The sequence below is a fragment of the Labeo rohita genome, chromosome 8, assembly GCF_022985175.1.
Source record: "Labeo rohita strain BAU-BD-2019 chromosome 8, IGBB_LRoh.1.0, whole genome shotgun sequence".
Lineage (NCBI taxonomy): Eukaryota > Metazoa > Chordata > Actinopteri > Cypriniformes > Cyprinidae > Labeo > Labeo rohita.
In genome coordinates, this window is record NC_066876.1 from 37,500,168 (window position 1) to 37,512,519 (window position 12,352).

Consider the following 12,352-nt stretch of genomic DNA (forward strand, 5'->3'; position numbering starts at 1 on the left):
AAATCAACAACAAATTATTATAAATATTATTATGTAACTACTATTTTATATATATATATATATCATTAGGTATTATTACATTATTAATAACAATAATATATGAATAATTCTATTTTATAATTATTGTATAATTATATATTACTTATATTTTATTTTATATATATAACAGAATATAAAATACAATGTATACAAACTGTATATAAAAGTAATTTTTTATAATTATTATTACTACTATTACTATTATCAGTAATTAAGTACTCAATAATAAATCAACAACAAATAATAATAAATTATCATTATAAATACTTATATATACTTTTTATACATTATATTACAGATATTTTGATATAATTTTATAGCCAATAATATATAATAATGTTATACTTTTATAATACTATTATTATTATTATTATTATATATTAGTTATATAATATTATAATATAATAATAATTTGTTAATTTATTTATTATTGAGTGCTTAATTATTAATAATGATAACTATCATTATTTATATATACTTTTATATATATTATTTATACATTATATTTTATATTATATTATATATAAAATATAAAAATATAGTTACTGTATATTATATAATAATTATAAAATAAAATTATTCATATCAATATATACCATTTTTTAATTTTAATTTTATATTTAGATAAATTTAAGTTTAACAAGGAATTTTTATATTGTGTAAAAAAGTTTTCATGATTTTTCATTGTAAATTTTCATTGTATTGATGTAGTAACAGTTTCAGTTGTAATTATAGTATTTGGGAGGACAATATGGTTAACATGGTAAATATTTGTTAATTTTTTATTTTTATGAATTTATTGAAACCGATACGCTGCTAATAAAAGAAAATAAACCGCTTGCACTAATGACATGCGCTTTTTATATATGCAAATTGAGACATTTTTCCATTAATCATATCCATCACATGCATCATTACCCTGACTTTTTCCCGCCCTCCAGATCTGATGACGGAGATGATGGATTTGAGCAGTGACGTCGGCGGTCCCGGCATCCCCTTTCTGGATTACCGCACGTACGCAGAGCGCGTTTTCTTCCCCGGCCAGAAGGGCGCGCCGCTGAGTCAGAATCTGGATTTGCCTGATTCTCGTCGACAGACGGTGGAGCAGGGCCTGGGTCAGCTCAACAACCTGCTCAACAACAGACTCTTCCTTATACGGGTCAGCGAAGGGCCTTGTTTTCGCTGTCGCTTCGGCACTAGCTTCCTGTAGAGGAAAAGTGTAATTACAGTGTTTACGCCGCTGGCGCATTCAGCACGTCAGTGGCTGTTTTTGGAGCTGTTATTTCACCTCAAAGAGTAAACAAAAGATAAAAAGGAAAGCAAATGTAATATTCATTTTGCACTGGATGCAGCTGGATGCCTGTTTAGCAGAAAGAGGCTTCTTTATTATCTTTTTTTTGTGAAATCTCAGTCGCTATCTTCTTTCTTGATGCTTTGTCTGCGTCTAAACTGCCAAACTGTCAGGCGGCAGCGCAGAAACCTCAGCGTCGAACTTCAGCATTTTAAATATTTATCCATCGTCTCAGTCTGAGGCTTTGTAGATGTTTTACAACTGCAGTGTTTTGAAAGCTCAAGCTGTTTGATTGAAATTGGTCGAAGTAGTGTGCTCCTGTAGTGCATTAATGCAGGTAAACTCTCCTCTGGGTTCCAGTTCATTCACACTCTGGAGGCGCAGCAGAGTTTCTCGCAGAGGGACAGAGGTTACGTCGCCTCCCTTCTCACGATGGCCCTTCACGATAAGCTGGAATACTTCACGGATGTAATGAAAACCCTGCTGGGTGATCTAGTGCAGCAGTACGTGGCCAAGAACCCCAAACTCATGCTGCGCAGGTATTTTACGGTCACTTGTGATTTATTTGGCTTGTTTATTGTCGCTGTTTTACCCAAAACAACCTACCGAAATCTCTTATGCTCGTTAAAGTTCCATTTATTGATCAAAAATACAAAAAATATTATTGCATTTTTAAAATAGCAGTTTCTATTGTAACATTCCTAAAAATGTATTTATTTCTGCGAAGCAAAGTTACATTTTCATCAGCCATCAGAAATCTTCAGAAATCATTCTAATATGCTGATTTATTATCAGTGTTTGAAACAGTTGTGTTGCTTAAAATTGTTTTTGGATCTGGTCATTTTTTCAGGATTCTTTGATGAATGAAACATTAAAAAGAACGGCATTTATACAAAATACAAATCTTTTCCGACAATATAAGTCTTTGCTATCACTTTTTATCAATTTAACACATCCTTGCTGAATAAAAAGTATTAATTTCTTTCAAAGCAAGAAAAAAGCACTGAAAAAAACACATTCTTTTAATTCCAAAAATAAAATTTTAAGCAGCGCAACTTTTTTTCAACATCGATGATAAATCAGCATATCAGAATGATTTAATGTATGTAATGATGCTGAAAATTCAGCTTTGCATCACAGGAATAAATTCTATTTTAAAGTATATTCAAATTGAAAACCACTATTTTAAATTGCAATAATGTTTCACAATATTACAGTTTTTTTTCTGTATTTTTAATCAAATAAATGCAGCCTTGATGAGCAGAAAAGACGTCTTTAAAAAACATTAAAAATCTTCCTGATCCCAAAGTTTTGAACGTCAGTGTATGTGTTGCCTTGATATTTACTGCTTTATTTTTTTTTTTAAATTAAAATATTACTAGAAATGACAAGAAATTATTTTTTTATTTTTAGAAATTAATTTATTTTATTAATTCATTTTTATATATTCACATTATTAGTTTTTGTCCTCATTAAAAACCCAGTAGACATATTTTTGAAGATTTGGCCTAGCTTTAAATTGATTGATTGTGCTGTTTTCAAGAACACATCATTCAATACTGTTCAATAAGTAATAATCAGCAGACTAATAAGATACTCCTAGCTTATCAAAATGAATTGCTTCTATTGATGTTTTTTAGCTGGGGTCTCGAAGACTCCAGACAGAAATAATTTAACAAGGTTCCAGCTCATGTGCATCATTTGTTTGTGTTAAAAATCCATCCTGATCTGATTATAGTCGATCTAATCTGAAGTGATATTTCACATGTCGTCATCTGTAGGACGGAGACGGTTGTGGAGAAGATGCTGACCAACTGGATGTCCATCTGTCTCTACTCATTTCTCAAGGTATCAGAGCACGTGAAGACTTCAGTTCTATGCATTTGTGTTGATTAAGAGTGAATAATGAGAGTAAATCAGTGTTTGCATTTATAGTTTTAAAACTTCATTCAAATATTTATTGTTAAAAATAATCATGTATTTAAATTTTGTATATATATATATATTTGTAAAAATCATTATTGTTTATTACGTAAAAATAGTTTAAAAAATGAAAAAATGTTTAAAAAATAGAATAAATTATTATTATTAAATATTTATTTGTCTTTGGTGTATTTTGAGCAGGAGGTTGCTGGTGAGCCTCTCTACAAGTTGTACAGGGCTATTAAATACCAGGTAGATAAAGGACCAGTGGACGCGGTGACGGGCAAAGCCAAACGAACCCTCAACGACAGCCACCTGCTCCGAGAGGACATCGACTACTGCTCAGTGGTGCGTCTCTGTAATGCTTCCATCTTAACGCTATACCAAACCGTTGACCTAAATGATCAAGTCTAATAAGACAGAGTTTGTGTTTGTCATCTCAGACTCTGACGGTGCTGGTGAAGAGCGGTGTTGAGGTGCAGCCCTGTCCTGTTAAAGTTCTGGACACTGACACCATCACTCAGGTTAAAGATAAAATCCTGGACCAGATTTATAAAGGAGCAGCATACTCCCAAAGACCAGCCGCAGACTCGCTCGACCTTGGTACGCTTTTGCTGGATATATCTGGAGTGGCCACAACTGTTACGTTTGTTTTTTTTGTTAAAGCGTCGTGTTTTGTGTTTTGTTTTCTGTCAGAGTGGAGATCGGGCCAGGCGGGTCACCTGACTCTTTCTGACGACGATGTCACAGCCATCGTTCAGGGTCGCTGGAAACGGATCAACACTTTACAGCACTACAAGGTACAGCGGGACATTTACTGTGACTGTAGTTTCACGTGGAAATTCATTCAGATTGCCAATGGGTTGGTTAGCTGATTTGTGGGTTGCTACATTAGTAGATTTACTAGTTGGTTGATTAATAGCCTGGTTAGTTGGTTAGCTGATTTTGTGAGTTGGATGGTTAAATTTGTGAGGTGGTTTATTGATTTGTGTTTGATTTTGTGAGTTAATTGGTTGATTTTTATTTTTTATTTTATTTATTTATTTTTTTAATTTATTTATTTTTTGAGTTGGTTAGTTGAGTTTGTGCATTGGTTGGTTGATTTTGTGAGTTGATGATTTGATTTTTGTGAGTTAATTGGTTGATTTCGTGGGTTGATTTCTCTTTTTTAGTTGATTGATTTTGTGAGTTGATTGGTTGGTTTTATATATTTATTGTTTGGTTGATTTTGTGAATTGATTGATTTTGTAAGTTGACTGATTGGTTTTGTGTGCTGATTGGTTAAAATTGTAAATGTATTGTTTGTTTGATTTTGTGCGTTAATTGGTTGATTTTATACATTTGTTTGGTTAATTTTGTGTGAGTCCATTGAACATGTGAATCACTTGATTGGTTTTGTTGTCTTTTTTTCAGTTGGTTGATTTTTGTGGGTTGGTTAATTTTATACATTTGTTTGGTTGATTTTGTTAACTGATTGATTTTGCATGCTGAATTTATTGTTTGGTTAATTTTGTCAATTGAAAGTCAATTGATTTTGTGAGTTGGTTTTGATTTGGTTTTGTTGTTTGTTTGTTTTTTTTAGTTGGTTGATTTTTTTGAGTTGATTGATTTTTGTGAGTTAATTGGTTAATTTTGTGAGTCAGATGTTTGATTTTGTGAATTCGTTGACTGATTTTTGTTGTCTGATTTTGGTTGATTTTATACATTTGATTGATTTTGGGAGTTGAGTTTGTGAATTGATTGTTTTGATTTTGTTAACTGATTGATTTTGCATGCTGAATTTATTGTTTGGTTCATTTTGTGAGTCGGTTGATTGATTTTTGTAGTTGTTATTTTTGAGTTGGTTGGTTTTCGTGAGTTGATTGTTTAGTTGATTTGACAAGTGTTTTTTTGGTTGATTTTGTAAGTTGATTTAGTTGATTTTACAAATGTATTTTTTTGATTGATTTTTTGAGGTGGTTTACTGATTTTTGTTTGATTTTGTGAGTTAACCGGTTCATTGTTTTTTTTTGTTTGTTTTCTTTTAATTAATTTTTTTTTGGTTAATTTTGTCGATTGAGTTAATTGGTTGATTTTTTTTTTTTTTTTAATAGAGTAAATTGGTTGGTTTTTGTCAGCTGATTGTTTGATTTTGTGAGGTGGTTTGATTTTTGTTTGATTTTGTGAGTTAATTGGTTGATTTTTTTTTTTTTTTTTTTTTTTTCTTAATGTATTTGGTTAATTTTGTCGACTTAGTTAATTGGTTCATTTTTTTGAGTAAATTGGTTAGTTGGTTTATTTTACTATTTGTTTGGTTGACTTGATTTAGCTCGACACCTCTCTCTTTTCTCTTTTCAGGTACCCGATGGGGCCACTGTGGCCCTAATCCCTCGTTCCCAGAGTTCTCTTGGAGTAAATCAGTTCTACCAGACTGGAGAGAGTAAGTTTAATCCTTTTTTTGGTCAATCAAAAGTAAATGTCCATCACTTTCACACTCTATTCACTTCATTACTGACCATCAGAGAGCAAAAACTGATAAATCTCTTCTTGATATCTGGTCTTGCTGTAGAAACTCCCATGCTGGAGGGAGAGGAGGAAGAAGGTCTTCGTCTGTGGCATCTGGTGAAGCCGAGCGAGGACCCCGAGATCCCCAAACACAGGAAGAGCAGCATGAGAGAGAGGGAGCGGGCAAAAGCCATTCCTGAGATCTACCTTACACGACTGCTTTCAATGAAGGTACGTGAGATGTTTGCAGTCGAGTCATCTTAAACATCAAACAAATCCTGCCGTTTCTCCCGTTTGTTTGAGATCAGTCTTCCGCCGCTGACTGTCAGTGTGATCGAAAGCTGCTCTGTGTTTACAAATGTGTATCTCCAGGGCACTCTGCAGAAGTTTGTAGACGATGTCTTTGTAGCCATACTGAGTACCAAACGGCCTCCACCCATCGCAGTCAGATTCTTCTTTGACTTCCTGGACGACATGGCAGAAAAACACGGGATCGATGACCCAGAGACCGTTCACATCTGGAAAACAAACAGGTCGGCAGTATTTCCCACATCTCCTAGTTTTATAAAAAAAAAAAAAAAAAAAAAAAATTAATGAAGAATTTTAATAAAACTCTAATACTCAGGCATAGGAACTGGGATTAAATATGACATTTGGGGGGAAAATTTTCATTTACTTTAATTTTTTTTTTAATTTGTTTAATATGTTTGGTGCTATATTTTAAAACATCAATCTTATTTAATCTGATTTTTATATTTATTTATGGTTCCAGGGTTATTAGAAAAACTGGGAATTATCAGAGAATGGTTTTAAGGTCTAGAAAACCCATAGAAATCTATTTATTAATTATTATTTTTTGCATATTTTAAATACGCTACCAGTCAAACGTTTTTGAACAGTAAGATTTTAAATCAAACCTGCATTTATTTGATCCAAAATACAGCAGAAACAGTACAAATGTGAAATATTTTTAATATTTAAAATAACTGTTTTCTATATGAATATATTTTAATAATAATTATTATTAATAATAATGTAAATAATAATATTAAAATAATAATATAAATAATAATAAATGTTCTTGAACAGCAAATGAGAATATTAGAATGATTTGTGAAGGATCATGTGACACTGAAGACTGGAGTAATGATGCTGAAAATTCAGCTTTGAAATCACTGAAATAAATTACATTTTAAAATATATTCAAATAGAAAAAAGTTGTTTTAAATAGTAAAAATATTTCTTGTTGTGCTGTTTTTCCTGCAAGAAATTCAGGCTCGGTGAGCAGAAGAAATTTCTTTAAGAAAAACTTTTGACTGGTAGTGTATATTTTTATCTTACAAATATCTATAGACGTTTAATTAATGAGTAATCTGCTAATATATAAATATTTAACCACTAAATGCCTGATGAAATGATTGAAATTAATTGGTCATTAACAGTAGAAATCTTTGATTCAAACATTTTATACAGTACAAATACATGCATTTTTCTACTTGCACTTTTCTAAAATATCCATTAGCTAAATATTGCTTTTGTAGAATAAACAATTATTGCAAGACACGTTGATGTCTGATTTGCGACTGAATTATTATTTTTGAATTGGTCTAAATGATTCATTTGAATGCATTTGAATGACTTAATAAATAATTATAAAGAACTGCAAATATCATGAAACAGTCCTGAAAATATTTCATTATCTAGTTTTTTCTCTTGTAAAAAATGTAGCAAATACTTCTTTTGATTTTTTTTTTTTTTTTTTTTTTTTTTTTTTTTTTTTTTCCCCACCCAATCAGTTGGATGAACTAATTGGTTTAAATTATTTATTGCTGAATTAATCTGAATTACGATGGAATACATTTTAGAAAACCATAGATAATAAAAAAAAAATGTTTATGATGAATATACATTTTTATACACATTTCAGTTTTGTAATATTTCTTTGTTTTGTGCAAAATTTGCTTTTGTGTAAAAAAAAAAAAAAAAAAAAAAAAAAAAGTGAGCAAATTAATTTTTGCCCCAGTCAATTGGTCAAATTGGGTCAGAAATGAAGTCTAAGAAATGATTAATTAGTGAATAATTCTGAATTTGAATAGATTTTTAGAAATCCTTACTCAGTAATTGCAAATGATTGGAAAGGTCATGGAAATTCATTGAGCGGAAAGTGTGAAAACCCTGATGGTGTCTGTGTTTGTTATGTTGAATGTTAATTAAAATGCATTCTTGCCTTCCCTCCGCCTGCAGTTTACCTTTGCGCTTCTGGGTCAACATCTTGAAGAATCCTCAGTTCGTCTTTGACGTGCAGGTGACGGATAGCGTGGACGCCGTCCTTTCCGTTATCGCACAGACCTTTATTGATTCCTGCACTACATCCGAGCACAAAGTGGGCCGGGTCAGTACGGCAATTAACCTCTTGACCTCTCTAGCTGTGACCTCATTATAGTAAGAGTGCGCATGTAGAGCGAGAAGATGAACAAGGGCAGGAAAGGGAGAAAAAGGAAATAAGAAGCAGCTGAAAGATGCCGCAGCACTGAAAGAGCTCATTGTCTTGTGTCTTGTCCTTCAGGATTCTCCAGTGAATAAGCTGTTGTACGCCCGAGAAATCCCACGATACAAGCAGCTGGTGGAGAGGTGAGAAAATCGAAGCGATTTACGGCGATGCAGCCTTTTCCAAACACATCTATTAGTGCTGAAATAGACACAGGAAGTGATATTCAGTGTTTTAAAACCTCTTCCTCTCCTGCAGGTACTACAGTGATATTCATAACGCCGTGTCTGGCTGTTACCAGGAAATGAATTCAACCCTCACAGAGCTGTCAGGGGTGAGATGGAGTTTTATTCTGCTCTAAATTACATTTGAACTGTGGTTTTATGTTTTAACACACAGCAGGGGCCAGAAGTATTAAACCGCATTAAGAGTCTGGAATTAAATGTCTGGTTTAAGGGTCAGTGGCTCGACACTCATTCATTGTCTTATTCATTTGTTCAAACATACATTTGCAATTCACACATGCAGTGACTGTGATGGGCGTGCTAGTCATTTCTGAATTAAAATTCAGAATTTTGATTTATCTGTTTGATTTATTTATTTACTCTCAGGTTGGAAAATATGGTGTGTAACTTTTTAAATTAGCAATTGTAAAATATTACAACTATTTTTTTAATAAGTAGTACATATTTGTGAAAACAATAATTGTAAAAATATACAAATATTTAGGAATAAATAATACGTTATTTTTAAAAGTCTATGTGGTGTGACGGTTTTCTAAATTATTAATTGTAAAATATAAAAAATATTTTTGAATGAACTGTCTTGTGGTTTCTTTAAAGATAATTGTGAAATAAAAATGTTTTGGAATTAATAATACATGATATTTGTTTTAAAAATAAAAATGTGGTATGACTTTTTAAATTAATAATTGTAAAGTATTCAAAATATTTTGAATTAATAATTCATGATATTTGTAAAATCACTATGTCAGTGTGAGGTGACCATTAAAATTACTAATTGTCAGCTATTAAGCATATTTTTTGAATGAATAATTAATTATATTAAAATAAATTACATTTTTAAATGTGGTGTGTAACTTTTTGAATTAGTAATTGTAAAATAACTGTAATTGTAAAAAATATTTTAGGATTAGTAAATGATATTAAAAGATCATGTGAGTGACAATTTTTTAAATTGATAAATGTAAAATATAAAAAATATTTTGAAATGAATAATATTTTTTTAATTCATAATTTTACAATGTTTAAAATATATTACTTATTAATAATATTTATTATAAAAATACTTTGTCTTGTGGTTTTGTACATTTTGTACATTTTTAAAGATAATAATTGTGAAATAAAAATGTTCTTTAATTAATAATACATTATATTAAAACATTCTAAAAAAAAAGTAATGTGGTATGACTTGTTGAATTAATAATTGTAAAGTATTACAAATATTTTTGAATTAATAATTCATGATATTTGTAAAAACAAAAAAACACAATGTCAAAGTGATGTGACAATTACAATTGATAATTGTTAAATATTAAACATATTTTTGGAATTAATAATTCATGATATTTGTAAGATGAATTACAAATATTTTTGAATGTGGTGTGTAATTTTTAAATGAGTAATTATAAAATATTTAACACATTTTTTAATTAGAAATACATGATATTTGTAAAAAAAAAAATATTAATAATTGTAAAATATAACAATTTTGAATGAATAGCACATGATATTTAAGTCATGTTGATGTGCATTTTTTTTAATAATTGTAAAATATAAAATATATTTTTGAATGAATAGTACATGATATTTAAATGTCATGTGGCAGTACAATTGTTTTAAATTAATCATTTTAGAATATTTAAAATATTTTTAAATCAAAAATACTTTGTCTGGTGGTTTCTAATGAACTTTTAAAGGTAATAATTGTGAAATAAATACATAGATATTTGTTTTAAGAAAAAAGTCATGTGGTATTACTTGTGTCATGTGGTACTTGTTAAATTAATAATTGTAAAGTATAAAAAATTAATGTGTGATATTTGTATAAAAAAAACACCATGTTAATGCAAGGTGACAATTAAAATGTAAGAATTGTCAAATATTAAGCTTATTTTTGGAATTAATAATTCATGATATTAGTAAAATTAATGCTATTTTTTGTACAAATATATTTACTTTTTGTGCTCCTACTTGTATTTAAGGATTAATGAAATATGCGATTTTAGTTTTTTTTATTTACGATTTTCCTTCCTTTTCAAAAGATTTTTCCTTTTCTTTGTCAAGGACACTTAAGCCTATTTTAATATTCTGCTGACGGTCTTGTTTTAGAGCTTCGCATCTGAGATGAACAGTTTGGTGGCGTTGCATGAGCTGTACAAGTACATCAACAAATACTACGACCAGGTCAGTATGGGACCGAAATAAGCTTCTTCTGATATTTGTGCTGGAGCGAATTAATATGTCCATCGTACTGCGCTGTGTGCAGGTTATCATGTCTCTGGAAGAAGACGCTGCGGGTCAGAAGATGCAGCTGGCGTATCGGCTTCAGCAGGTCGCCGCCCTGGTGGAGAATAAAGTCACTGACCTTTAGGCTTTGACCTTTCACCTCGTCTAAGCTCGTCAATAACCACGTCTTATCATGTGATCGGCCGATGAAACGCAGCCACAACGCCAAACACTCGTGTGCTTCCACAACCGTTCACATAAACCTCCTGCATATTCTTAACAAAAGGGAACAGGAAATGAAGTAATGATCACATTCTTCCGATAAAACCTTAATGGGAATTTTATTGGAGGAAGGATTGCTTTTCAGACTGAGGCTCTGAACAACTCACAGGAGTATTGACTGATGGGAAGAGTGTGTGTGTGTGTGTGTGTGTGTGTGTGTGTGTGTGTGTGCATGTTTAATTGTCATGTTTTTGTCTGAAAGGCTCTGCTGTATATGTGAAGTTTACTAATTCAAATTCTAACACAAGGCTATTTTAATGACACTACTGAAGCAGCTCTCACATATTGTGACAAGCTGAGACATTTTATACCATTTTTATCTCCATTCAAGTGATCAGATCCGTTGTATGGAGTTTCACGAACTGACACGTCTTGTTAGCGCTGCGGACAAATCCCTCATTTACTTCAACTGTACATGGAGTATTTGCTTCCAAGTTTAGAAATGTTCACAATCAAAGCCCAAACTCAAAGACTGTCCTCGGCCATGTGGTGTTTACCTTTTGTACTAACATTTCTACATTAGTATTGCAGATCAAAACAAGTATTACGCTTTTACAGGGACTGTAGAGTAAGTCTATGCACACAAGTGCCATAACAAGTTATAAGAGCACAATATTTGTGTGTGCACGTTGTTGTGTAGCTTTAGGTGTGCATGCAAAAAAGGTCACAGTTTTCAGGTTTTCCGCTGTTGTTAGTGTCTCATATCTGGAATTTCTCAGAATTGTTCAATACAGTTGAAGTCAAAAGTTTACATACACCTTGCCGAATCTGCAATATTGTACCAAAATAAGAGGGGTCGTACAAAACGCATGACCTGAATAAGATATTTCACATAAAAGACGTTTACACATAGTCCACAGGAGAAAATAATACTTGAATTTTTTTTAAATGACCATGTTCAAAAGTTTACACACGCTTGATTTTTAATACTGTTGTTTCCTGAATGATCCACAGCTGTGTTTTTTTGTTTAGTGATAGTTGTTCATGAGTCCCATGTTTGTCCTGAACAGTTAAACTGCTGCTGTTCTTCAGAAAAATCCTTCAGGTCCCACAAATTCAGCTTTTTTGTGTATTTGAACCCTTTCCAACAATGACTGTATGGTTTTGAGATCCATCTTCTCACACTGAGGACAACTGAGGGACTCATATGCAACTATTACAGAAGATTCAAACACTCACTGATGCTCCAGAAGGAAACGCGATGCATTACGAGCCGGGGGTGAAAACTTTTGGAATTTGAAGATCAGGGTAAATTTAACTTACTGTGTCTTCTGTGGAACATTTAAGTATCTTCTGTGGCTTCTGAAGGGCAGTACTAAATGATATTTTGGCAAAATAAGAAAAATATTCAGTTCAAAAGTTTTCACCCCCAGCTCT

General features: G+C 31.5%; 1 protein-coding gene across 5 annotated transcripts in view; it reads left to right on the top strand.

Annotated features, from left to right (window-relative positions):
* Positions 1-12,079, top strand: part of plxnb3 (plexin B3) — a 110,066-nt gene extending 97,987 nt beyond the window's left edge. For all 5 annotated transcript variants that reach the window (XM_051117166.1, XM_051117168.1, XM_051117170.1 and 2 more), the window contains exons 22-35: positions 981-1,198; positions 1,691-1,869; positions 3,112-3,178; positions 3,455-3,601; positions 3,697-3,856; positions 3,950-4,053; positions 5,591-5,672; positions 5,802-5,968; positions 6,110-6,270; positions 7,982-8,129; positions 8,304-8,368; positions 8,484-8,559; positions 10,577-10,651; positions 10,734-12,079. In XM_051117166.1, the coding sequence (XP_050973123.1) occupies positions 981-1,198; positions 1,691-1,869; positions 3,112-3,178; positions 3,455-3,601; positions 3,697-3,856; positions 3,950-4,053; positions 5,591-5,672; positions 5,802-5,968; positions 6,110-6,270; positions 7,982-8,129; positions 8,304-8,368; positions 8,484-8,559; positions 10,577-10,651; positions 10,734-10,838 (1,754 nt within the window). In that variant the 3' untranslated portion in view covers positions 10,839-12,079. The remainder of the gene's footprint in view (positions 1-980; positions 1,199-1,690; positions 1,870-3,111; positions 3,179-3,454; positions 3,602-3,696; positions 3,857-3,949; positions 4,054-5,590; positions 5,673-5,801; positions 5,969-6,109; positions 6,271-7,981; positions 8,130-8,303; positions 8,369-8,483; positions 8,560-10,576; positions 10,652-10,733) is intronic.
* The last annotated feature ends 273 nt before the right edge of the window (positions 12,080-12,352 follow it).